At 39.9% G+C, this 27712-nt stretch overlaps 1 protein-coding gene across 1 annotated transcript in view; it reads right to left on the minus strand.

Annotated features, from left to right (window-relative positions):
- Nucleotides 1–27712, minus strand: part of LOC100643575 (microtubule-associated protein futsch) — a 35537-nt gene that overhangs the window by 5054 nt on the left and 2771 nt on the right. Inside the window, exons 4-10 of the mRNA XM_048408214.1 lie at nucleotides 20811–20909; nucleotides 20502–20674; nucleotides 20195–20352; nucleotides 19666–20077; nucleotides 13647–19535; nucleotides 12843–13145; nucleotides 68–12776 (exon numbers count right to left, since the gene is read on the minus strand). Of these exons, the coding sequence (XP_048264171.1) occupies nucleotides 68–12776; nucleotides 12843–13145; nucleotides 13647–19535; nucleotides 19666–20077; nucleotides 20195–20352; nucleotides 20502–20674; nucleotides 20811–20909 (19743 nt within the window). The remainder of the gene's footprint in view (nucleotides 1–67; nucleotides 12777–12842; nucleotides 13146–13646; nucleotides 19536–19665; nucleotides 20078–20194; nucleotides 20353–20501; nucleotides 20675–20810; nucleotides 20910–27712) is intronic.

A 27712-nucleotide genomic window follows, 5' to 3' on the forward strand; every position in this document is an offset into this window, starting at 1 on the left:
TTGGAATAAACGAGTGCTAATACCGATCGGTATAAATGTGTCCGAATGAAAACTGACGTCGACCTACCGAGATCTTTGTCTTCCCAAGTCCTCTTAGCTTCCAACAAAGCATCATAGACTTCACGACTTGGCTCGGTACCGCTGAACACGTAATATCTCGCGCGAACTCTCTTGAAGAATTCCAACGATGTGTAATAGGAGTTTCCATGATGAGGTACATAAGTAAGATCCACGTAGACGGGTTGTACTTTATTCTTCGAATCCTTCAGCTTCTTCTCGTTCTTGCCCGGACTCTCAGAGCGTTTCTTGTTCTTCAGATTCTCCGATAGAACTTTTCTCGCTTGTTTCTTCTCCTTTTTCGGTGTTCCGGGTGTACCCTTGTTAGAAATTTCATTGGTCACAGGAGCTGGTGAAGGTAGTCTCAATGGCTCACCCCAGTCGTTAATAGCGTCGAAATTTAGTCTCATATTGTTATCGGAATTCGTGTTTCTGAGGTTAAACTTGTGCGGTGGAATAGGAGAAGGAAGCCCCAATGGAGTTCCCCAACCATCTAACGGATCTTTCTTCGTGTCAGACTTCGGATCCTCCTCTTTACGATCGTCCGATTTACCATCAGAATCTGACGCTTCTCGACGAACGCTACCGTTGGTGTATCTCGCCGAGATAGTTTTACCCTGTGGCTCAGTTTCTTTAGTTTCCTTTTGATCCATCGACAGAGCTTTCTCGAAGTCGAGTCCAGCCTCGTCGATATATTTCTTCGGATCAGATTTCTCCTTGTAATCACCGGCATATTCTTTCTCCACCATGAAACGTTTGAACGTGTAATCACCTTGATCTGTCAGAGTGGAAGATTCGCCGATCTTCTGCATGCTGCCACTTGTTATATCTTTTTCAGATGGTAGCTCGCCATAAATGCTGCTGCTCATCGCGCTGCTCATAAAGTCGCTAGATGTTTTTTCTTTCTCTTTTTCTTGCAAGGAACGTAGAAGGGAGCTTTCGGGACCCAAAGATTCCGTCATATCCTTGCTAGGTAAATATTCGTCTACCTTCACGTCCACTTTCTCCGCCAATATCACCGTCTCCCCTTTTTCGTTTGTGGTTTCCGTGACTTCTCGGGTCGTCGTCACTATCTCACCGTCGTCGGACACTGTCTTGGTCGTGGTGATGATCGTTCTAATCACCTCTCCCGATCTGAATCCTTCTGGAGTTCCAGTTAAAGACCTACCTTCGGATCTTCGGTCCGGTGTAGTTCTTCCTGACAGAGAAGGAACGTCGGAAGCGATATCGCGTACTTGAGGAGGCATCGAACGTTTATCTATCGGCGTATGCTTCGTTTCTTCCTTTACGAATTTCGCTTCAGATTTTTCTTCCGCTTCTTCAACTTTCTTCTCTTCTTTCTTCCTTTCCGTAGACTCTTCGGTCTTCGTGGTTCTAATAGTAGTTTCTTTGATTATGGTACCTTCGTCGCTTAAAAATTCACTTTGCTTACTGGCTTCGGTTGTCATTTTTTCGATAGCCTCTCTGATGTCCTTCTCCGATATTTTACCACCCGTTTCGATGATAGTTGTTGTTCCTTTTTTAACGTCGACGTGCATACCCGACAGAATGTCCGATGTCAGACTCTCTTCGCTCAGTTTCTCGCCTCCTGTAATCACGATTTTCTTCGTTTCTGTTCTCACAGTTTCGACGGTCGATGGGATAGTTTCTTTGCTCACGATTTCTTTTATCGTTTCGAGATCGTCTGTGTCGGCCATCTCACCCTCGGGAACGATAATCTCGCGCTTTATGACTTTCGTAATCACCACTGGATCATCCTGCTCGATGATCTCCCGCTTTATTACCTTACGAATCGTTTCGGGTTCTTCTTGATCCGACACTTCTCGTGTCACGATTCTTTTAACCACGATCACCTTGCCATCTGGCGAAACTTCTTTTTCTTCGGTTGGCTCTCCTTCCATCTCTTCTTCACCTTTGATAATTCGTTTTTCCAACTCCTCGAACTCAAGCCTGGCCGAGGGTACGGATTTACTCGCGTCTACGTCTGATTCGATTACTTTTCTAATTACTTCCGTTTTACCCGTCAGTTGCGCGTCTGGTTCACCAATTTTACTTTCTTTCAGTACAGTAACTATCTGAGGTTTTGCTTCTACAGTGTGCGTAACGGATGATTTCTGGGTTACTGTAGTGGTGATGGTGGTGGAAGTACCGATACTCGTAGAAACTACATCTTTATCAGGCGAAATATGACCGGTTGGTTTACCGGCAGATTTATCTTCTACTTTCTCTACGGTGGAAGCTGTAGGCTCGGATATTGAATCGGGAGTTCCATCGCGAGTTATGTCTGGCGTTGATTTTCCTGATAACGTTGTTATATGAGTCGTACGTATCTCGGTTACTCCGCCAACGAACGCTTTGTGGAATTGGCTCTCGTAACTTGTCGAATAATCCGTCATCGACGTTTCCATATGGCCTTCGCGTTGTCCCGAATATTCCACCGTTTTGTAATCGTAAGACATTTTACCTTCTCCGTGGTCGGGTTCGTATCTAAGCTCTAGAGATTTTTCGTAACGATAGCCATCTTTGCCGTAGCTGTCATCTGGCTCGTCGTCGTGATAATACACCTCCACGTCGATCACGGATTCTCGGGTAAGTTTTCTCTTCAGAATTAATTCCTCCATTATTTCTAGAATAATGTATCGAGGTAAAGATGATCGGACGATAATTTCTTCTAGAATTTCTTCGGTGATTTTCTTTCCTTGCTTAATGTAGTCTTCTTCGAGAAGTTTCTCAATTTCGATTCTCTTCTCTTCTGAGATCGAAACTTCTTCGTCGATATGTGGCTCAGAACGTACAGGGCTATCTTGAGTAGATTTATCAGAAGCAATCAGTTCGGAACTTACGCTAGAACTTATCGAATGATCCGACTTCTCCATCTTTTGCTCGGATGTATCTAAAACTGAATCTCTGTTGAGTTTCCTCGTCATAATAATTGTCTCTATGATAGTCATTACTGTCAACTCTGAGACTGAATAGGTTCTAATTATTTCTTCTATTACGACCATTGTGATCTTCCTTCCCTTATTTATATATTCTTCTAAAATATACTTTTTAATATTTGCTTCTTTCTCAGACGCTATTCTCATCATATCTTCTCGATCGACCTGCGTTTGGTCCATTACAACATTTACAGGGAATAATTTATAGATATCATTCATTAATAGCGATTTATCTTTAGTTACCTCTGTCGTAGAAACGCTTATTTTCGTAAAATCGTCCAGTTTAACTGGCGTCTTTAATGCCCCATCCTTTTCGACTGATTTCCGAATATCAATCTGTTTCTCTTCGTCATCTAACTTTTTACTATCGATTTCTTTTCTTTTATCGCGTTCGTCTAAATCAGCGATGCTGGGAGACTTTGATTTGTCAGACAAATCTTTAGCTTCTCCTGAAACACTTGTTATACTGGGAGATCTGGATTTCTCAGTTTCTTTTATACCAACTTCCTTCAAATCAGGTGTCTCGCTAGCAATGCTAGGAGTCTTTGATTTATCCTTAGGTTCTGATAGGACACTTGTTACACTGGGTGATCTGGATTTTCCAATGTCTTTAGCTTCAACTTCCTTTACATCGGAAACGTCACCAGCGATGCTTGGGGATTTCGACTTGTCTGATACATCTCTCGAGTCCACCGTTGCACTTGGTATACTTGGAGATCTGGATTTCTCAGTATCTTTTGCTTCAACATCCTTTATGTCGGGAACTTCTCCAACGACACTTGGAGACTTGGATTTGTCCGCTGCTTCCTTTGGTTCACTTAAAACACTTGTTACACTAGGAGATCTGGATTTGTCTTTTACGTCAATATCCTTGAAATCAGGCGTGTCGCCAGCGATGCTAGGCGACTTGGATACATCCGATTTACCCGCTACATCCTTAGATTCCACTGGAACACTTGGTATACTCGGAGATCTAGATTTCACGATATCTTCCAATTCAACTTCTTTTACATCAAGTGCCTCGCCAGCAATACTCGGTGACTTTGATTTATCCGATACATCTTTAGCTTCCTTCGCAGCACTTGGTATAGTTGGCGATATAGGTTTGTCAATAGATTTCGTCTCAACCTCCTTTAGGTCAGGTGATTCACCAGTAATGCTAGGTGACTTTGACTTATCTGATACATCTTTCAATCCTACTGAAATATCTGTTACACTTGGGGATTTAGATTTGTCCACGGAATCTGCAACATCTTTCAAATCTAATATATCACTGGCAACGCTAGGGGATTTTGATTTATCCGTTAAATCCTTTGCTTCCGCTGGGGCACTTGTTACGCTAGGTGACCTAGATTTATCAGCATCCTTCGTGGGAACATCCTTCAAATCGAGTGCCTCGGCAACAATGCTGGGAGACCTGGATTTATCCTTCGATTCATCTGTAACACTAATCACACTGGGAGACCTAGATTTCCCAATTTCTTTAGCCTCAACATCCTTCAAATCAATAGCTTCGCCGGCAATACTGGGCGATTTCGATTTATCTACTGTTTCTTTTAGTTCCACTGAAACACTTGTTATGCTAGGAGATCTAGATTTCTCCATATCTTTCAGATCAGGAACTTCACCTGCAACACTGGGAGATTTTGATTTATCTGATACGTCCTTTGATTCCACAGGAATGCTTGCTATACTGGGAGATCTGGATTTCTCAACATCTTTCAAATCCGGAACTTCGCCAGCAACACTGGGAGATTTTGATTTATCTGATACGTCCTTCGATTCCACAGGAATGCTTGGTATACTGGGAGATCTGGATTTCTCAACATCCTTCAAATCGGGAACTTCGCCAGCGACACTGGGAGATTTTGACTTATCTGATACGTCCTTAGATTCCACAGGAATGCTTGGTATACTGGGAGATCTAGATTTCTCAACGTCTTTCAAATCGGGAACTTCGCCAGCGACACTGGGAGATTTTGACTTATCTGATACGTCCTTAGATTCCACAGGAATGCTTGGTATACTGGGAGATCTAGATTTCTCAACGTCTTTCAAATCGGGAACTTCGCCAGCGACACTGGGAGATTTTGACTTATCTGATACGTCCTTAGATTCCACAGGAATGCTTGGTATACTGGGAGATCTAGATTTCTCAACATCTTTCAAATCAGGAACTTCGCCAGCGACACTGGGAGATTTTGACTTATCTGATACGTCCTTCGATTCCACAGGAATGCTTGGAATACTGGGAGATCTGGATTTATCAACATCCTTCAAATCGGGAATTTCGCCAGCGACACTGGGAGATTTTGACTTATCTGATACGTCCTTCGATTCCACAGGAATACTTGGTATACTGGGAGATCTAGATTTCTCAACATCTTTCAAATCGGGAATTTCGCCAGCGACACTGGGAGATTTTGACTTATCTGATACGTCCTTGGATTCCACAGGAATACTTGGTATACTGGGAGATCTAGATTTCTCAACATCTTTCAAATCGGGAACTTCGCCAGCGACACTGGGAGATTTTGACTTATCTGATACGTCCTTGGATTCCACAGGAATACTTGGTATACTGGGAGATCTAGATTTCTCAACATCTTTCAAATCAGGAACTTCACCAGCGACACTGGGAGATTTTGACTTATCTGATACTTCTTTCGATTCAGTGGAAACACTTGGTATACTGGGAGATCTAGATTTTGCAACGTCCTTTAAGTCTTGAACTTCTCCAGCAACACTGGGAGATTTTGACTTATCTGATACGTCCTTCGATTCCATAGGAATACCTGGTATACTGGGAGATCTAGATTTCTCAACATCCTTTAAGTCGGGAATTTCATCAGCAACACTAGGCGACTTTGACTTATCCAAAACGTCCTTTACTTCAGTCGGAATACTGGTTATACTGGGAGATCTAGATTTCTCAATATCTTTTAAGTCAGGTACTTCTCCAACAATGCTGGGTGACTTTGATTTATCCGTGACTTCTTTCGATTCCGTTGATGCGATTGATATACTCGGAGATCTAGATTTCTGTGTATCTTTTATATCGGCGTCCTTTACATCAGGTATTTCGCCAGCGATACTAGGAGACTTTGATTTATCTGATGCGTCTTTCGCTTCAGTTGGGACACTTGTAATGCTAGGAGATCGAGATTTCTCAATATCTTTTGCTTCAACATCTTTCAAATCAGGAACCTCCCCAGCAATGCTAGGCGATTTTGATTTATCGGATGTGTCCTTTGTCTCAGTTACAACACATGCAACACTAGGAGACCTGGATTTTTCAGCACTTTTTGCATCAATTTCATCTAGATCAGGTTTCTCGCCAGCAATGCTAGGTGACTTTGATTTATCAGTTGGTTCCCTCAGCTCGGCTGAAATACTTGTTACACTAGGAGATCTAGACTTCTCAGAATCTTTTACGCAAACGTCTTTTAATTCTGGAATCTCACCTGCAATGCTGGGTGACTTGGATTTATCTGGTGTTTCTTTCCGCTCAGTAGGGACACTTATCACACTAGGAGATCTAGATTTCTCAATATCTTTTTCGTCAATCTCCTTCAAGTCAAGAGTCTCACTAACAATACTAGGTGACTTTGACTTATCCGAAAGCTCCTTCGTTTCAACTGCAATACTTGTTACGCTGGCAGATCTGGATTTATCAAAATCTTTTTCATCCACTTCCTTTAAATCTGCAATATCTCCTGCAATGCTTGGTGTCTTGGATTTATCAGTTGGTTCTTTTGGTTCAGTAAGGACACTAGTTACGCTAGGCCTAGGAGACCTAGATTTGTCAACATCCTTTAAGTCAGGTTCTTCACCAACAACGCTAGGAGTCTTTGACTTATCTGATACTTCTTTAAACTCCGCTGAAATACTTGTTATGCTAGGAGACCTAGACTTCTCGATATCCTTTAAATCCGGTGTTTCACCAGTAATGCTAGGAGTCTTTGACTTATCTTTTAGTTCCGTTGAAATACTTGTCACACTAGGAGATCTGGATTTCTCAATATCTTTTGTTTCGAGTTCTTTTAGATCTAACGTATCACTGACGATGCTTGGTGACTTTGATTTATCTGATATATCTTTAGTTTCTATTGGAGCACTTGGTATACTCGGAGATCTAGATTTTTCAGCACCTTTCGCTTCAACGTCCTTCAGATCAGGCGTTTCACCAGTGACACTAGGAGACTTCGACTTATCCGATACATCTTTTGCTTCAGCTGGGACGCTTATTACACTAGGAGACCTAGATTTTTCAATTTCTTTAGCTTCAAGATCCTTTAAGTCAGATGTCTCGCTAGCGATACTAGGAGATTTCGACTTATCCGGCACGTCCTTTGCTTCGGATGGGACACTCGTTACACTGGGAGACCTAGATTTTTCAATTTCTTTAGCTTCAAGATCCTTTAAGTCAGGTGTCTCGCCAGCGATGCTAGGAGATTTCGACTTATCCCGCACGTCCTTTGCTTCAGGTGGGACACTCGTTACACTGGGAGACCTAGACTTCTCTATTTCTTTAGCTTCAATGTCCTTTAAGTCAGGTGTCTCGCCAGCGATACTAGGAGATTTCGACTTATCCGGCACGTCCTTTGCTTCGGATGGGACACTCGTTACACTGGGAGACCTAGACTTCTCTATTTCTTTAGCTTCAATGTCCTTTAAGTCCAATGTTTCGCCAGCGATACTAGGAGATTTCGACTTATCCGGTACGTCCTTTGTTTCGGATGGCATACTCGTTACACTGGGAGACCTAGACTTCTCTATTTCTTTAGCTTCAATATCCTTTAAGTCAGGTGTCTCGCCAGCAATGCTAGGAGATTTCGACTTATCCGGTACGTCCTTTGCTTCGGGTGGAACACTCGTTACACTGGGAGACCTAGACTTCTCTATTTCTTTAGCTTCAATATCCTTCAAGTCAGGTGTCTCGCCAGCAATACTAGGAGATTTCGACTTGTCCGGTACGTCCTTTGCTTCGGATGGGACACTCGTTACACTGGGAGACCTAGACTTCTCTATTTCTTTAACTTCAATATCCTTTAAGTCAGGTGTCTCGCCAGCAATGCTAGGAGATTTCGACTTATCCGGTACGTCCTTTGCTTCAGGTGGAACACTCGTTACACTGGGAGACCTAGACTTCTCTATTTCTTTAGCTTCAATATCCTTCAAGTCAGGTGTCTCGCCAGCAATACTAGGAGATTTCGACTTATCCGGTACGTCCTTTGTTTCGGATGGGACACTCGTTACACTGGGAGACCTAGACTTCTCTATTTCTTTAGCTTCAATATCTTTTAAGTCCAATGTTTCGCCAGCGATACTAGGAGATTTCGACTTATCCGGTACGTCCTTTGCTTCGGATGGCATACTCGTTACACTGGGAGACCTAGACTTCTCTATTTCTTTAGCTTCAATGTCCTTTAAGTCCAGTGTTTCACCAGCGATACTAGGAGATTTCGACTTATCTGGTACGTCCTTTGCTTCGGATGGCATACCCGTTACACTGGGAGACCTAGACTTCTCTATTTCTTTAGCTTCAATGTCCTTTAAGTCAGGTGACTCACCAGCAATACTAGGAGATTTCGACTTATCCAGTACGTCCTTTGCTTCGGATGGGACACTCGTTACACTGGGAGACCTAGACTTTTCTATTTCTTTAGCTTCAATGTCCTTTAAATCCAGTGTTTCGCCAGCGATACTAGGAGATTTCGACTTATCCGGTACGTCCTTTGCTTCGGATGGCATACTCGTTACACTGGGAGACCTAGACTTCTCTATTTCTTTAGCTTCAATGTCCTTTAAGTCGGGTGTCTCGCCAGCGATACTAGGAGATTTCGACTTATCCGATATTCCCTTTCCTTCGGATAGGATACTCGTTACACTGGGAGATCTAGATTTCTCTATTTCTTTAGCTTCAATGTCCTTTAAGTCAGGTGTTTCGCCAGCGATGCTAGGAGATTTCGACTTATCCGGTACGTCCTTTGCTTCGAATGGGACACTTGTTACACTGGGAGACCTAGACTTCTCTATTTCTTTAGCTTCAATGTCCTTTAAGTCAGGTGTCTCGCCAGCAATACTAGGAGATTTCGACTTATCCGATACTCCCTTTCCTTCGGATAGGATACTCGTTACACTGGGAGACCTAGACTTCTCTATTTCTTTAACTTCAATGTCCTTCAAGTCGGGTGTCTCGCCAGCGATACTAGAAGACTTCGATTTATCTGACACGTCCTTTGCTTCAGTTGAGACACTCGATATGCTGGTGGACCTAGATTTTTCCATATCTTTTGTTTCAACTTCTTTTAAGTCAGGAATCTCTCCAGCAATACTAGGTGTCTTTGATTTATCCACCGGTTCCTTTTGTTCAGCCAAGAGACTTGTGACGCCAGTGACACTAGGAGATTTTGACTTCTCCATATCTCTTGCCACAATATCCTTTATATCGCATACCTCGTCAACAATACTGGACGACTTTGACGCATCTGATGCGTCTTTAGATTCTCCTGAGACGCTTGTTATACTGGAAGATGCAGACTTCTCATCTTCTGCCTCTGCATCCTCTAAATCTGAATAACGAGGGAATTTATACTTAAGTTTGTCGACCTTTTCTTCAACCTCCTTTAGGTCCTTCGGTTCTTCTAAAACGCTCGGTGATATCGGTTTCTCTTTTCTTTCTTCCGCTTCCGTAGGGAATTTAGTTTCCTCCGTTGGTGATTTTTTATCAATAGCCTTCAAATCTGGCTTCTCTTTAGGACTAATTGGTGATTTCGAACGATCTGTAATAGCCTCACGTTCCTCGGTAGCACTCGTTATACTTAACGCCCTAGCCTTGTCTATTTCCTTTACATCGATCTCTTTCCACTCACGCGGTTCAGTAGGAATACTGGGTCGCTTTGATACATCCAAAGATGCCTCTGATTCTATCGGTAATTTTTGTTTATCATCAACTTCTCTTAAATCTAGTTTTGCACTGGGAATTTCTGTGATGTCTGCTTTCGTAGGTTGTTCAAGAACGGGACTTGTAGTTGGAGTTCTAGGTTCCTCTGGTGTTTTTCTTTTCTTGGATTCTTCAGCCTGACGTTTAGAAACATCTACTTGTTCTTCTATCTTCTTTTCTGCTTCTACGGTAGTTATCTCAGATTTTTCCAACTTTGTCAAATAGACAATCGTCTTTTCTACCATTTTATCCTCGCCTACCTCTTGCAAATCCTCTTTATCGCTAGGTGCCGGAGAAGGAGATTTTTTGTCTGCTTCTTTCTTTCCTAATTTGTCCTGGTCAGTAATAATTGCTGGCTTAAGGTCTGTGATTGGTTGTATCTTTTCTGCTTTGATAGGTTCGAAATCAATTGGTTTCTCTTTTAGTTCTGGACTCTTTTCAGGACTCTTTTCAGGACTCTTTTCAGGACTCTTTTCAGGACTCTCTTCAGGACTTTTCTTAGGTGAAATACCGACACGTTCTTTCTTGTCTTCTTTTTCATCACTTACAGCCATCTCAATTTTCCTATCAACTTGAACAACTTCTTTAATTACTTCTGTTTTCAAACTTTCCAGCATTCCAATCTTTCTTTCTGGAACTATCGTTTCGAAAGTTGACTTTAGAGGTTCTATATCTTTCATATCAGAAGTCTTCGCCGATTCTTCCGGTGATTTTGCAAAAATAGTTTCCGCCGGAGAAACATCTTCCGATCGAAGCGACTCCGGTGATTTCGATGCAACGATGTCGAGACTTTTCTTACGAATTTCATCATCGACTTTAACTTTCTCTTGAATCAGCATCGGTTTCTCTAACGCTTCTTTAATCATTTTTCCATCTAATTCTTTTTTGTCAGCAATGGTATCCACTTCTTTAGTGGCTATATCAACAGATGGTTCGATTGTTTCAATCTTCCTAGTCTCTAATTCTTTCTTTTCGACTTTTTCACGAACGGTTTTAGCCATATCCTCTAAAATTTCTGTTTGTTGTTGCAAACTGGGAGACTTTGAAACTTCTGATTCTATCAGAGATGGAGAAGTGCTACTCTCCGCTTCTTTTGGTTTACTAGGTACCGCCTTCTCTAAGCTGTCTTCGAGATCACGTGAGTCACGAGTGTCAATCGGTGATTTATCCAAGCTGTCTTCGGGAGTTACCTTTCCGACATCTTTGATTGATGGTGACTTGTCAGAAATGCTATCTTTTTCTGGAGAACTGATTTCTGAGTGTAGAGAGTCCTTATCTAGAAGCAAAGAATCTTTATCAGATGTTGATTTGACAGATGCATCTTTAAGAGAATCATCAGGTGTAACAGTTTTTTGGAGCGCGATAGTACCAGTTGGGGAAATTTCAATTTCTTGTCCGCCATCTTCGCTGCTTGCTGTAACTAACATCCTTCGAACAGCTGCAGCATCATCTTCAGGCGATTTCTCAGGTTTCTTTTCTTCTTTAACTGCAACTGGTATCTCTTTGAGTGGCTCTTCTTTTCGAGCCAACGATAAGTCTTCAAGAACAACTTTCTCAATTTTCTTGTCACCTTCGAGCTTTTCTATTTTGGGAGATACTTTCTCATCCTTTTGAGTTAAATCTTCAGGAGCAACCTTCTCCATTTTCTTGTCATCTTCAATCTTCTCTACTTTAGGAGCTATTTCTTCATCTTTCTTAGCCAAGTCTTCAGGAATAACTTTCTCCATTTTTTTGTCATCCTCGATCTTTTCTATTTTGGGAGATACTTCTTCATCTTTCTTAGCTAAGTCTTCAGGAGCAACTTTCTCCATTTTCTTGTCATCCTCGACCTTTTCTAGTTTGGGAGATACTTCTGCATCTTTTTTAGCTAAATCTTCAAGAGTAACTTTCTCAATTTTCGTGACATCTTCGATCTTTTCTGCTTTGGGAGATATTTTCTCATCTTTTTTGGCTAAATCTTCAGGCGCAACCATCTCCACTTTCTTGTCGTCTTCGATCTTTTCTACTTTGGGAGATATTTTCTCGTCCTTTTTAGCTAAGTCTTCTAGAGTCACTTTCTCAATTTTCTTGTCATCTTCGATTTTTTCTACTTTGGGAGATACTTCTTCATCTTTCTTAGCTAAGTCTTCAGGAGAAACTTTCTCCACTTTCTTGTCATCTTCAACCTTTTCTAGTTTGGGAGATACTTCCGCATCTTTTTTAGCTAAATCTTCAAGAGTAACTTTCTCAATTTTCGTGACATCTTCGATCTTTTCTGCTTTGGGAGATATTTTCTCATCTTTTTTAGCTAAATCTTCAGGCGCAACCATCTCCACCTTCTTATCGTCTTCGATCTTCTCTACTTTGGGAGATATTTTCTTGTCATCTTCGATCTTTTCTACTTTGGGGGATACTTCCTCATCTTTCTTAACTAATTCCTGAATACTCTTCTTACGCTCCACTTCAAGTATTTCCGGTTTCTTTTCAACAAGTTCTTCCTTCGGTACGCGATCAACAACTTCCGATTCCGGAATTTTCTTGGAAACGTCGATGACTGCCTCCAATTTGTCTTCTCGCTTCTCGTCTTTTGTTAATGAAATTTCAGTAGGCTTGATTTCATCCATGATTTCCTTTTGAACAGGTGACTTTGGTTCAGTCACCTTTTCCACCGGTCTCTCTTCTTCTTTCATTTCTATTGGTTTTACTTCTTCTTTCTTTTCCACTGGTTTCACTTCTTCTTTCTTTTCTACTGGTTTCACTTCTTCTTTCTTTTCTACTGGTTTCACTTCTTCTTTCTTTTCTATCGGTTTTATTTCTTCCTTCTTTTCCAATGGTTTCACTTCTTCTTCCTTTTCTACTGGTTTCATTTCTTCTTCCTTTTCTACTGGTTTTACTTCTTCTTTCTTTTCTACTGGTTTTACCTCTTCCTTCTTTTCCATTGGCTTCACTTCTTCTTTCTTTTCCACTGGTTTCACTTCCTCTTCCTCCTCTACTGGTTTCACTTCTTCTTTCTTTTCTACCGGTTTTACTTCTTCCTTCTTTTCCAATAGTTTCACTTCCTCTTCCTTCTCTACTGGCTTCACTTCTTCTTTCTTTTCCACTGGTTTCACTTCCTCTTCCTTCTCTACTGGTTTCACTTCTTCTTTCTTTTCCACTGGTTTCACTTCCTCTTCCTTCTCTACTGGTTTCACTTCTTCTTTCTTTTCTACCGGTTTCACTTCTTCCTTCTTTTCCATTGGTTTTACTTCTTCTTTCTTTTCTATTGGTTTTACTTCTTCCTTCTCTACTGGTTTCACTTCTTCCTTCTTTTCCATTGGTTTTACTTCTTCCTTTTCTACTGGTTTCACTTCTTCCTTCTTTTCCAATGGTTTTACTTCTTCTTTCTTTTCTATTGTTTTTACTTCTTCCTTCTTTTCCATTGGTTTTACTTCTTCCTTTTCTACTGGTTTCACTTCTTCCTTCTTTTCCAATGGTTTTACTTCTTCTTTCTTTTCTATTGTTTTTACTTCTTCTTCCTTTTCTACTGGTTTAACTTCTTCCTTCTTTTCCACTGGTTTTACTTCTTCTTCCTTTTCTACTGGTTTAACTTCTTCCTTCTTCTCCATTGGTTTTATTTCTTCTTTCTTTTCTATTGGTTTTACTTCTTCTTTCTTTTCTATGGGTTTTACTTCTTCTTCCTTCTCTACTGGTTTCACTTCTTCCTTCTTCTCCAATGGTTTTAATTCTTCTTTCTTTTCTATTGGTTTTACTTCTTCCTCTTTTTCTACTGGTTTAACTTCTTCCTTCTTTTCTATTGGCTTAAATTCTTTTTCTTCTAGCTTTTCTAATTCTTTCTGAATAACTTCTTTTTCCGCCACTAGTTCACCGATTGAACGTTTCCTTCTTTCTTTTTCTATTGTAATCACATCCACTTGTTCTTCGGGTGATTCAGTCTTCTGCTCCTTCTTCTCTTTAGCTTCGTCTAAATACTTTTCTATGGTATCAAGAGATTCTGGTACTTCGGTTACTTTAACTTCCTTTTCTTTCTCTGTAACTGGTTTTACTTCGACAGGTAATTCTGTCTTCCCTATTTTTCCCTTTGTCTCGTGAACGAATTTTTCGTCAGCCTCGATAACTTCACTTATGGTATCTTCCACAGCTTCTTCAGCATATTCCCGCTCGCGTGATTCGTCTGATTTTGGTGAAATAATACGCGATGTATCTTCCAAAGGAGTAACAGTTACATCACGTACTTTATATTCTTGTTCGACGGCCTCAAAGTCGTCGCCAATGTCTTTTTCCTGTCTTTTGTCGATAATTTCTTTTAGAGATACCGGTTTTGTAAGTATTGTGTCCTCATAGTCACGAACCTCTTTCGGTTTTGTGGAAGATTTTTTAACGTAACTTACAAAATCATCTTCTTCTTCTTCTTCAGCTGACAAACAAACGGATTCTTCTTCGACGCCGAGTTCTTCTTTATGTGGTTCAGAAATTTTAGCTTCTTCTTTGGGTGATTTCATCTCTTTTTCCTTTGAGATCTCTTTTTCCTTCAAAATCTCTTTTTCTACAGGAGATTTTATTTCTGGTTTCGCGACCGATATAACTTCGATTGGTGATAATTTTTCTTCCTTTTTGTCTAATTTCGATGGTGCTTCGATCTCTTCCTCCTTCGTTTCTTCTTTCTTCTCAGCTTCTTCTTTCTTTGCTTTGGTATCAATCGGTTCCAGTTCGGAATCAAACAAACCATCAGTTTTAACATCGACTAACTTTTTAACGATAATTTCCTGAATAATACGAATTATGATCACTTTCGGGACAGTCTTCTTGATGGAAATTTCTTCGACGATTTCGATAGTTATGCATTTTCCTCTTTTTATGTATTCATTGATAATATACTCTTCAAGCTCCATTTTCAATTTCGGAGTGATAGATTCTTCCAATTTTAAGATATCAACGTTATCGACGACATCCTTCTTTGAAAGACCCTTTCTTATAATAATCTCTTCGATAATATAGATAACACGCTCCTTTGGAACACCTTTAACAATTGTAATGTATTCTATAATCTCAATAGTGATTTTCTTCTTCTTAATCACAAGTTCTTCGATAATCTCTTCCACAATACGATCTACCTTATCGACAATAGCTTTTATTTCAGCGGGTAATTTAATCGAGATTTCAATTTGTTTACTCAAGTCCACTTTGCTTTCCTGCATTTTATCTGTAACAAATTTCGGTGAAGTTGGTGTTGAGCCAGGAGAAACCATTACGATCTCCGCTTTGGCGGGAGAAATCTTTTGCTCGAAACCTATTACAGGCTCTTCTATAGCTGTTTGAACTTTCTCCTCTTTTTCGATCGGTGATTTTACAGTTTCTTTCACGCAAACGTCTTCCACCCCAGCTTCCAGTACGTCCACCTTCAAAGACAAATCTTTAACTTCAGGAGCAATCTCTTTGACATCTTTCATCATTTCTTCGCAAATTTCCTTAACGTCACGCTTATCTTTCTCTTCTTTCGGAGATATAATTGGCTCTGTTTCTTTGACAACTTGGACACAAGGTTCTTCCTTTGTTTCTGCAACGAGTTCTTCGGCTTCCTCCTGGTACAAAGAAATTTCCTCGGTAATTCCAACTTTCGTGGGTATCATAGGAACCTTAGTTTCCGCGACAGCTTTAGGCGGCGACACAGCTTCCGCCACAGGTTTAGGTGGCGACACAGCTTCCGCCATAGGTTTAGGTGGCGACACAGCTTCCGCCACAGGTTTAGGTGGCGACACAGCTTCCGCTACAGGTTTAGGTGGCGACACAGTTTCTCCCTTTTTGATTGGTTCCTTCAACAACAACTTGTCCGAGAAGACATCGTCTTCTTTCAGAACTTCGGCAACCTTACGCACGATTTCGGTAACATCTCTAACTTTGTCCTCGATGTCGATACCAGCTGTTCCAGCAAGAACCTCTCCAACGTCTAGAACAGCTTCTTTAACGTCTTTCGTAGGTATTTCTTCTTCCAAATGTTCCGCTTTTGGTATTTCGAATTTCACCTTTTCAGGTTCTTTGCTTTCGGGGGATGTGCCTTCGATATGTGGCTTAATCGCTTCCAGCTTCTCCACCACACCTTCCAGAGTGTCCTTAACGGCATCCTTCGTTAATGGTACCTCTCGTGTCAAATCAGCTGTTTCAGCGGCAATCTTCTCTTCCAACGACTCCAAAGAATCCCTCAAGCTGTCCTTTACTGTTTTAAATTTCTTCGAAGCTTCTTCCAACAGTGCCTTTATTTCTTCTGCTTCTTCTTCTGCAAGCTGCTCTTCCTTCTTAGCTTTAATCTCAATCTCCGGTGACTTTTCCATCTCTTCTGCGACCTCGACATCTTTCGACGGAACTTCGCTTGGTTTCGCTATTTCTTTTTTCAATTCAATTTTTTCTTCCTCAATGGGTTTCGATACCACCGACACTGGAGATTTCCTTTCTTCTTTCACAGCCTCTTCCTCGGTAGGTTTAATTTCTTTCTCTTTAATTTCAAGTTCTTTTACGTCACGTTCTGTTACAGTCACACCCTCGAGTTTTTCCTTAGCCATCGCGATGGTTTCTTCTGTGATCGAAGCAGCCCTCTCTTGTATCTTCGGTTCAACTTCAGGAACTACTTCCTGGACTTTCTCAGTAGGTTTACCAACTTTCAGGAATATTTTCTCAACATCGACTTCTTCGAGCACAGTCTTCTCTTGTATCTTTGCCTCTTTCGGAGAACTGGACTTTGACGAAGACTTTTCATCGACGTCCTTCTCTTGTTCCTTCTTTGATTTTTTGGTTAATTTATCGATACCCTTTTCAAACTTATCAGCAACCTTGCCGAAGAAGCTAAAAACTCCTTTTTGTTCCTTAACAGGTGGCGTAGGCGGTTCTTTGACTTCATGTATTGGTACCGGTGCCGATACTTGTGGCTGAGGCTCTGGTTCTTGCTGTGGCTGTGGCGGTTGTACCAATGCTGGTTTTTCCTCTTTGTCCTTCTCGAAATCTTCCATTCTGTACAATTTAGGATCTACCTCTTCGTGGACTGGCAAATCAGCAACTTCGTCTGGTGTTTTTACAATGTCGCGTTGAAGACACTGTACAGCTTGACGAACATCAAACACTTGAACGTCTGGTTTTGTAGTTACCGTTGGAGGTACGGTTCGCGAAGCAACGACCTCTTCTTTAACTTTCTGTACCACATCCTTCTCTTTCACTTCCTCGATAATGTGTTTCTCGTCGATATCTTCTTTGATTTCGTCCAGAGGTATACGCTCATCTTCTGGAAGTGTCGGCGCTGTGGTTGTAGCACCAGATTCCAAAGTTGAAATTCGTTCTTGCGATTCTTCTAATTTTTCTGGTATTTGTTCCTTTTGGTCAGCTTCGGGTTTCAAATCAGTGTCAGTGGTTTTCTTCTCGGAAGAGTCCAACTTATCAGGGCTCAAACTCGAAGGTTCTTTGGTAATGTCCTCGCTGTCCTTCTTACCGGAATCGTCTTTCTCTTCTGGTTTTTGTTGGATTATTTCTGCTGCGGGGGCAACTATTTCTTTAGCCTCTTCTTCCAATTGCTCCCTACGATCTGGTGACAAATCAATTGGCACCGCCTTCTCTTCTTCGGCTTTCAATATTGCCTCCTTCTCTTCCAATGGTTTTTCACGCTTCTCTACGCTCTCGTCCTTCTCTTTCTCCTCCACTTCTTCCTCGGCACCTTTTTCCTTCACCTGCTCCATATCCTTTAGCATCTTCGCCTTCTCAGATTCAGCCTCGTCCAAAATATGCTTCTGTTCACCTTCCCCGCTCTGAGTAGAGTCTTCTATATAATCTTCCTCTTTTTCAACGATCAAATACTCATCGATAAGTTCTCTCTTAAGTGCATCTTCCATGTCAGCTTCGATTATGTCATCGTCCGTGATATCTTCTTCTTTCTTATCAGTAAGTTCTGCTGTGATTTCATCATCTCCTTCGGAACGATCATCTTTTCGTGTTTCTTCGATAAGATCTGCTTTTTTAAGCACTGCTTCGATCTCTTCGACTACTTCTCTTTCTTCCTTTAGATCAGCCAACACTTTGCTTTCGATAGAATCCAAAGAAATATCTTCCGATTGTTCCATTAGACTCTTCTCTACGAGCCTAGCTCCTGTTTCAGCTTCGATTCCAGATGGTGTGGATACAGTTGAAGAATCGGCAGTACCTTTGTCGCTCTTCGCTTTGCGAACGACGCCATCCTTGTCAGACTTAACAGAGGTTGTTGGAGTGCTACGAGTCGACTTCGCTGGACTACCAGATACTCGAACTTTACTCGGACTAACTGGTTTTGGTCGACGGCTAAGCGGTTTTCTGTCCATTGGTTTTGGTTTGGCTGGTACTTTGACCATGCCAGTGGTTATAGCCGATTCGATATTCTTCTGTTCAAGTACTTTTCTATTATTTGCATCCTTAGTGCTTTTCGCTGGTGGTGCAGCTGCTGCCTTCTGGGTCTTTGCTTTAGTCACGCTCACTTTCGATATCTCTGTCTTTGTGGCAACTCCGTTTATAGTCTTCTTAGGGGTCGTTGGAGAAGATTTTACTATCATTCCAGCGTCCTTCTTTTCTACGGGAGATTGTTTCACTTTTTTATCGGTTACCTTTGCTTTTGTTTCAATTTTTCCTGGTTTAACGCCCTTTGGTTCTTTCGATTCTTTCTTTTTGGCTACTTCTTTTGGTTTTGATTCCTTCGTCGGTGGAGTTATCTTTTCTGTTTCTTTCGGAGGCTCGATCTTCTTCTGGACATCCTCCTCGCGTTTCTCTAATTTCTCTTCTATCTTTTCTGGCTTCTCCTTGCCAACATCCTTCTTTACAATCTCCTTCTTCGCTTCCTTCGCTTCTTTTTCTATCTTTTTACTCTCCTTCTCCACCTCTATCTTCTTGTTCTCCACTATTTTCTTAGGCTTCGTTTCAGCTTTAACAGGTTTCGTAGGAATAATTGATGTCGCTTGCGTCTTTGGAGGTAATTCATCTGTAGCTTTCGTTTTTATTTCAGGCGATTCTTTTTTCTCTTTCTTCGCCTCTGTGCCTAACTTCTTCGAAGCTTCTTTTTCGCTAATCAGGCCCAATTTCTGTTTCGTGGGTTTGTCTCGCAGGGTAGCTAAAGACGCAGACGGCGAGAGGCTCTTTGCAGAACAAACAGGATGCTTTAGGAACTCCAGGTGTTTCAATCGTTCGAAACCTTCGAAGATCTTCTGTTGAGGCGTACTTCCAGGAAACAATATTCTCGTAATTGTGTCTTCAGGGTTTGCGGGTTGCCAGACTAATAACGCGCATATGGAGACCAAATTCTGGATCGGGAAGGTTAAATTGTTCGAGTCTTTCTTGTGACCACCGGCAAAAAGTTTCGAATCGGCGGCGTGCCATCTCGCCAGAAATTCTTTAACTTCGCGACTATCCTTGCTGGGGCTTAACACGTACATGTCCAACGTGCCGTGACCTACTTTATGATAGAGATTGATCGGATCTGGGTCTCTGTAGCACGGATGCGCTCGCAGGCTGATGTGACGCAGATTGACAACCATCTCTTGGCCAATATCGGTGAGATTTAGTATCAGAGGATCGATATCTTTGTCCCCGTCCGGTGAATTGGATTGTCTTCTCTCCTGTTATGCGAAAGAACGCAACATCGACAGTTTTAATAAACGTAATAAATTAATCAAGCCTGATTAGCATATATTCTCAAGTAAGAAAGTGTAGGATCGACAATTTTGTTTATAAATTAACGATACTTACGATTAGGTTGCAGAAGAAATGTCCGATTTGAGGATAGACGTGCATTTCTTTCTTCTTGCGGAGCACACTGGACATGCCTCCAACATTACTATTATTTATTCTAGTAACTAAGACCGCATCGAGGCGGTCCAAGTGTCTAGTAAAGTCCCAAAAACAGGCCTTTCTGGCGAAACCACCGTCCACCAACATGTTAAAACCATTTATGCCGAAGAGCGCGGCATCACCTTGACCGCCAGGGAAGACATACAATGTTGGGTGACTAAATCTTATGTTGCCTACGACATCGGATGGTTCCATAAGTTGGTCCAGTGTCTGGGCAACCAAATATTGTCCAATGTAATTCGTGAAACTCGCGATGGCTGGTAATCCAGCGGTGAGAACGTCATCGGGATTTACTCTTACTCGGCAAGGTCTGTATCATGGCAAATATAACATAGATGAATTATTTAACCATCGCAGACTCTTTATAATCTTGAAATACGTTCTACGTCGATATTAAAACGTCGTTCGAAATAAATAGGATACAAACCTAGTACAAGCTTCTTTGGAAAGTCTGTTTGTTGTCCAATCGCCGACACTCGCGCAATGAATGTCTACCGTGACACTGTTTTCATACGCACGAAGAACTCTTTGCACTTCGTGTTCACTGAACGCATCCAGGAAATCGGCAAGGCTAAAGGTTCCATCCTGGACGCGTGTCATTTGAACGTGATCGTTAGTATCAGTGGAAACAGAAATGTACAGACTATACTAGATGAGCTTAGTAACAGTTTTGCATGTTAAGTTTCTATGTTATGTTTCGGAACGTATTATGCTTATGTTGAATTGGCACGTACTTGCAGTATCCAGGAACCATTTCCACTGAAGGTATAGCCACCGTGTATAATGTGTCGGTGTTTTGTAAAGCTTGCGAGAAGGTTACGGATACATTGTAACAGTGTATTCGTTTGCGGGTGAATCAGAACTTCGGTAACGAGGTTCTCGGTAGCGTATTGGATCAGTCGTTCGCCTGAAAATTCATTTCTCTCAACGAACGAAACGATTTACGACGATCTATATAGTACGTTCTTGGCATTCGGAATAATAGCGAACGATTTACATTCAACGATAATATTTATCTTATAATCGCGCATTTTAATTAATACCATTTCTTGCTTCTTCCCCTTCCGGAGCTTGCGCTACCAACGCCAGTAATTCTTTTTCTAAATCTACGTGACAGCTATCCTTATCCCACGACAAGAAACCTGAAATCCAAAATTAGAAAATATTACCGCAAAGGAAGATTACGTAAGGCTCGTCGATATCTTCTGTTTCAATTAGAAAAGTGGAAAAGTCTCTTTTATCAGGACTTAAGATCCCAAAGGTAAATGATCGAAATAGCAAGTTATAACGTCGTACACAACTACCTAAGAGTCTGCACTAGGTTGGCTTCGTAAAGTGAGGATGATTCAGGGCTGAATAACGTAAGGTGAAGGTTAAGAAATCAAGAATTGTCTTCTACTCGAACGTCGACTCGTCGATTCTATTAATGAGATGAAAGTCCGCATCATATAAAGTCAGGATTTAGTAGAACCTATAACTAAACATATAACTACTTTCCGAGCAAAGAAACGCTCGATAAACGTTGATTACCGGCAATTTATCGAATATATTTTCAGTCGAGCGTATTCCCACATTCCCCTCCTTCGCGGCTCTTTCAATAAAATATACAACAACAGATAAAAGATCTCTTCCAACGTAAATTATTGTAGAAATAATCGCAGAGGGTGGAAAATTGTCTATAAAGTTATACGTGTAAGATCGATGAAATAAGTTAAGATTAAAGGAATTAGACGTTGAATGAACAATCGACGTAAGAGAAAGAAAAAAGAAAATAGAAAAGAAACGAATATGTCGATAGCACGAATGAAACAGGAGTTTCTATGACGTCACGAATACCGCACCCCGTCACGTGGTTCGGCGGTAGCCGGCGATCGATCGCACATCCTGCACCCACTCTCTATTGCCACCTCTGTTACTGTTATTTTATCTTTTCTACGTGAAATCCATTTCCAGCAGCCAGCCGCTTAAAAAACAAGCATACGCGATTGCATAAATAATAATAAACGAGCGTATGGTAGAATAAATCTGTCCTAGAATAAATATTTATTATAAATAAACTACGATTTAATAATGGCATTGTTCTTTAATTATATACAGATAGATAAATTAACGTAACAATCGTAATGTATCGGCTGGTTTTTACTTGTCAAGCTTGCGACGAAAATCTTACGAACAAATTGAATATTACATTTATTCTGTAGCAGTAACGAATCGAGAGAGGCAGAGAAATAAATCATAGAATAAATCATGGTAAAGCGTTTCCAATCTGCGTTGAAGCGAGCAGGTAATTTTTATTACAAAGTGGAATAAGCAACATGACAGACCAGATACCATAATTCCGAAGGATCGATGATATATTGGTAATGGTACCACCGTATCTCGATACTAAGAGATGTTAAATTTTCAGCGCGTAAAATCTCACTTGTAAACATTTATGAAAAAAAATTTTCATTATAAATATTTATAATGAAAAACATTTATGAAAAACAAAAGTAATCATAGTCGACCAGTGCTTGTTTTATTGCGAGAATAAATTTATTCCGATAAATGGGCGCGCACACGTGCAACGGGATTATAAATACGAACAATGGTTTATTCGATTAAAATTTAGAAGAATAACTTTCGATCGAATAAAATTTGAATATAGACGTGAATGGAGAAATCGAGTATATGCTAAAAGAATAGAAAAAGTTCGAATAATCCGTTGATAATACGTGAAGAATAAACGAATGGAAAATAGGTTTCATATTTTTAGAACGTATAATTAAAAAGAAATTTTCAAATCCAATTATATATGCGATAACCGTATAACTATAATTCCTTCGAATCGCTTAACTTGTCAAGTTGAACCACAGAACCAGCAAATTCTCTATGTCAAATTGATCGGAAGCCCTGACGATGATACAAGAGAAGCCGTGCGTCGGGGGTCGTGCCTTTTAATGCGTGACGAACCCTCTACATTTTCTTTACGATATACATACATCTATATATATATGTGCTAGTAATTACTACTAAATAGATTAATACGTGTATATTAATCTATTTAGTACTAATTACTAATATCTGTATGGTAATATATTTAGTACAATTTAATTATTATCAAACGTGCGATCGAAAATCGTTTACAATATGCAAATATTAAAAATGCGATAAAGCAAATAAAATCGTAGAAGATAGAACGTATTGAATTCTAGCAAGCACGAGACTTTTCTATGAATTTAGAAAAATCAATGGCGATAAAATACGAGTGGAATGGCATGAATATTTAACAACAGTAGTGTTTCTTTCTCTGGAGAAAATCGTCTGATGCACCTCGCGTTGATAGGTCGTAGACATGTTCTACTTAAAAACAGTATCAGTGAAAGATACAGTTAAATATAGACAGAATCATGGCTTTCTTCGTTCGAGCATTTACCCCTCTTGCGGTATCTCTCAGAATCTTAAACATTCGCTGCTATCTCGTTTCTCGATTTCTATTTAATTCCCTTCCATTTTTTCCTCCTTTCTCGTGTATTTTCATTTCTTCTTTTTCTATTTTGATAAGTTTTCTTCCTTTTTTCGTCTCTTCCTGCCTGACGACGAGCGCTAAGAATGTTAGGAGTTGCCTCAACTATGTTTAGACGTGGTTTTCCGTTATCCTTCGTGCAACTTACCGTTCTCGAAATTCGCACGTCTCCGACATGAACGTAAATTCGATGTCACGAGAAACGTCCGTATAATTAATTAATAACGTTTACGTCGTAAAAAGAGCATCGAAACGTCGAAATATTATTTTCGCGATATATCGTATGCAGTAAGACAGGATGGATCTTCACGAAGAGTCTAACGTAGAAGCTTTTGTCGTCTAACAGGGTCAAAAAGTTTCTTCGAAAAGTGCTGACATCATTCTTGATTGATCTCGCGAGGCGAATAAAATATCGAACGAGGTCGATAGAGAGCTGTTGTTGTAACCTGTTTCAATCGTAAGTGTCATCTATCGTCGCTTCTTTGATTAAATACGACTATAAATGTTTAGCCATTTGATAGAGTTTAGCGCAAATAATACAAAACGTGTCTAGATGGAATAATAATGATATTTGTTATATACCATCGTGTTATTATGCTTGAGACGAAATAAACAAATTACGTATGTATGCGATAAATCTTAGCGTAGTTCGATAAATTTAACAGCAGCCTATGTGCAAACTTACTGATTCACTAGTAACCAATATTTGAACATACACGAACTTGATGGAATAGCGCAGAGATCGACTTAGCCCGTCCGCGGCTATTTATATTTTTAAGAGAAGGGCGAAGACCTGCTCCAAGGATTTGTTAAAGACGAGACCGAAATTTATTTCTTGTGTTTCAATATTGTCCGATAACGCTTAACGAACGACTAAATACTTATCGAAGACCATCGATGAGTATCCTTTCGCTTAGATAAAGAATATTCCACGTACGATGATAATATTCGAACGTATTTGTACTTTCGGTTATCATTTGATCGCAGCAATGTATGCACTTTTAGCGAAGAAATTTTAGTTAGTACCGTTATAGCGATACGCGTGTTGTGTGCCTAAGCACACGCGTACAGACTATCATTGCAATGAATAAAGATTTATTAAAAAGAGCATAGATAGGATATATAATATATAGTATTGTAGTTATAATATCGCGTACAATGTGACAGAAATATGCGATAAGAGAAAGTAAAAGAAGGTAAAGAATTATATATAGAAGTCTGAAAATAAAAATCTCTTTATGCAGTTGCATCGTTGCATATCGTTAGCGTTCTCGTTGACAATAAGAAGCACTCGAAACGGGACAAAGGAACGGAGGGAAAGGAAGGAGAAAGTACAAGCACGCGAAAAAATATTTTTATATTATAACTGGACGAATATCGATGCTAAGTATGCTATTTGGTGTAAGGGTCAGGTTCAAGAACGAGGTAATCGAGAAACGGAGTTTCACGACTCGGAAAGCACGATGCACCAGAGAGCAAATCACTAGCGAATGCCGTGATAAAATTAGACACACTATATTCAGTTGCGCGTACGACGAAATTGTAAGAGTCTTCTGAAAAAGTTTTCTGGAAATTGGCTAGATAGCACCTTGCCTCGACGTTTGCATCGACTGTCACAAATATTCTTGGGAAATCGATGCTTCGATTCCTTTCGATGTTCGATAGATCTTTTATTACGCTGTCGACAATACGCGCTGCGTTAAGCGAAATTGAATGTTCTCTCTTCTGAATACCTCGACGTTAGAGTGTCGGTTTAATCGTTCGGAGAAACTGTGAATATTTCGCTAAAATAAAAATTGTCGCCACGGTGAAAACGGTAAAAGATCACGCGCCTACAGACGCCTGAATGTCTGGCCGAACCACATCTGGCTTAAGAATCATAGTGGTGCGAGTCAGTTCGCTGTTATGTTTCATAAAATAGCGTTCTACGTTTATTATTACAAGAAATTCATTATATTCTTAGAAAGCAACAGATGAAGTTGTAACTAAATTAACTATGAAACTAGATGGTTGACACACACTGGCTATAAAAAGTCTATGCACATTCCCTTATTTTCCAATTGTTATATTTGATATTTGAATGCTGCCCGGATAATACCTTTCTCATAATATGAAAATATCATTGAATCACACAAAGTTTGATATACCTGGTATTTAATTGGTGGTAATTATTAATACGCAAATGCTATAATAAATACCACGATATATAGCAAATTCATTTTCCAACCACTATATAAAGATTGAAATATGTTATTAATTTGAGATTCTAGAAACTCGATTCACACCACTTTGATTTTCAGTTCACCATATGTGAGTACAGGTGCGTGTACGTGCTTCGTTCCTCGTAATTGGATAAACAGCGTAATGCGGTTGGAAAAGCACGTATGCAAATTTCGCCGTTTGATTGAACGGAACCCTCTATGCGCAAGTTCTTCCGGATATTACAAGCATCGAATAACTCCAACTTTCGCGATGCTCCCCACGTCCTCAATCATGATTCATACCGACAAGTATGCCTTCCTATCTTACATATGTGTGGTTACTCGTACAATATCTGTAAATATACGCGCGTACATGTATTTGTATATGCATTATCACATTAATCTTTTACGAGCATATTACCATGTATTAACTCACGCACATGTTCACGTACGACGATTCGCATACTCCATAAAAAATTATTAATTTCTAAAGCAGATACACGATTTATAAATGAAGATATCACGCGAATATTCTATTAATGCTGTTTTTCAAATATTAATATCTTTTTCTATATAAGCTTTTATAACAAATCGTCGTATTTGCCGAACATTAATATAGTCACGTCCTTCTCTATGTACTTTTGGCAAAATCTAATTTAAAACTCGAGTATGTTATCAGTATGTCGAGTTTATTCTCATTTTTTATTCGTAACTCTGGCCATGTATATCGAGAACGAGGCACAATAACATTGTCAAAAATAGTGGACGAGTCAGCATTACATTTAGGTTCTTCGAAATAAGCAGATGAATGAATTCATGTCTCGCCTTCTTTCCGCTCTACCAATCCTTCCTGTGATGCGTCTACGCTCTACACGGTCAACCCATGACTCACATGAAACTTGCTAACGCGTATACCATACCCATTGCATACGAAATGACCCATATGAACTCACGTATAGAAGGTACAAGAATTCTGGTTGTAATCGAAGAAATCTACTTAGAATTCCAAGATATTTGATCGGATGTTCTATCGAACAAGCTATACCTTTCTTATACTCGGAATCTTCCAAGAATTATAGAAATTTCTAGCTCGTGTTCAAATTATACCCTCTGTTATCGTAACAACATGGTACTACTTATTTCTGATTGTTTCTGACATGTAATCTTTTTTAACGTAATGAATAATAATGATCATCTCGCGTGCGAAAATGATCTTCAATTAACAATTAAAACGATTACACTGTTCCAAACAATTTCAATCTGTTTTATCTTCTTATCTAATCTGCTCATTTTCTAGCAACTCTTTTCAGAAATCAACGCATCGCGTGCACTCGTTTCAGCCCAATTTTCATTCCCTGTCTTTGTTTCTGTATACGTCTGTATGCAACATATAAGCAACCATTGTTCGTTGAATTACATCGCAAAATGATTTTAAAAAATTGTCATTATAGTTTAGCGACGATTTTCGTTATATACTGTGTAGATGGATTATTGATCCAAGTTCTGGTGACTGCGGGGATGTGGCCGTAGGCTGGTCTAACATGCGCATGCCGCATCAAACTCACAAATACAGATTTTTCTCTTCATCCGCTATTTTCTTTCTACCATTCGCTTCTTCCTACTTTTATTTTCCGTCATAATGAATTTTTCCTTTGGTACCTTGACTCCTTTACGCCCTATTTCTTAATCACCGTTTCCTACGGGTTTCTCCGTGTCTTTTCCACGTTCTTGATAATTTTTGATAATCGAATGCTCGAACTGAATTTTACTTCTGTTAATGAACAATCTTGTCGTTCAATCAACTACATATGACCTGTTTCGTACACGCGAGACATGCATGAAACATTTTACGATGTTACCAACATTTTTCACGCATATGCACACACACATATATGTATATATATATTTGTAATTTTTCGTTCCATTGATGAAAATTTGCACGATAGATCAATTTTGCATAAAAATTTCCGTATAAGGAAACGGAAAGGCGTTCTGAACTTTCTAGAATAAGTTGAAAATAAATCAGTGACTACGTTTGTCAAATTTTGTAAATAATATTTATACCACGATGTATTAATAAAATAAAATTAATAAGTAGAAAGTAATTCGTGGCTAAGCGTGTCTTAATCGTGTAAAAGCACGAATTAACCCACGAAGTCGGAGTTCACTCGAATAGTAGGAAAATGGGTTAGCAATTAAACTATTAATCGCGAAATTTGGAGAACCATAGGACTCCTAT

This window comes from Bombus terrestris, chromosome 8, assembly GCF_910591885.1.
Source record: "Bombus terrestris chromosome 8, iyBomTerr1.2, whole genome shotgun sequence".
Lineage (NCBI taxonomy): Eukaryota > Metazoa > Arthropoda > Insecta > Hymenoptera > Apidae > Bombus > Bombus terrestris.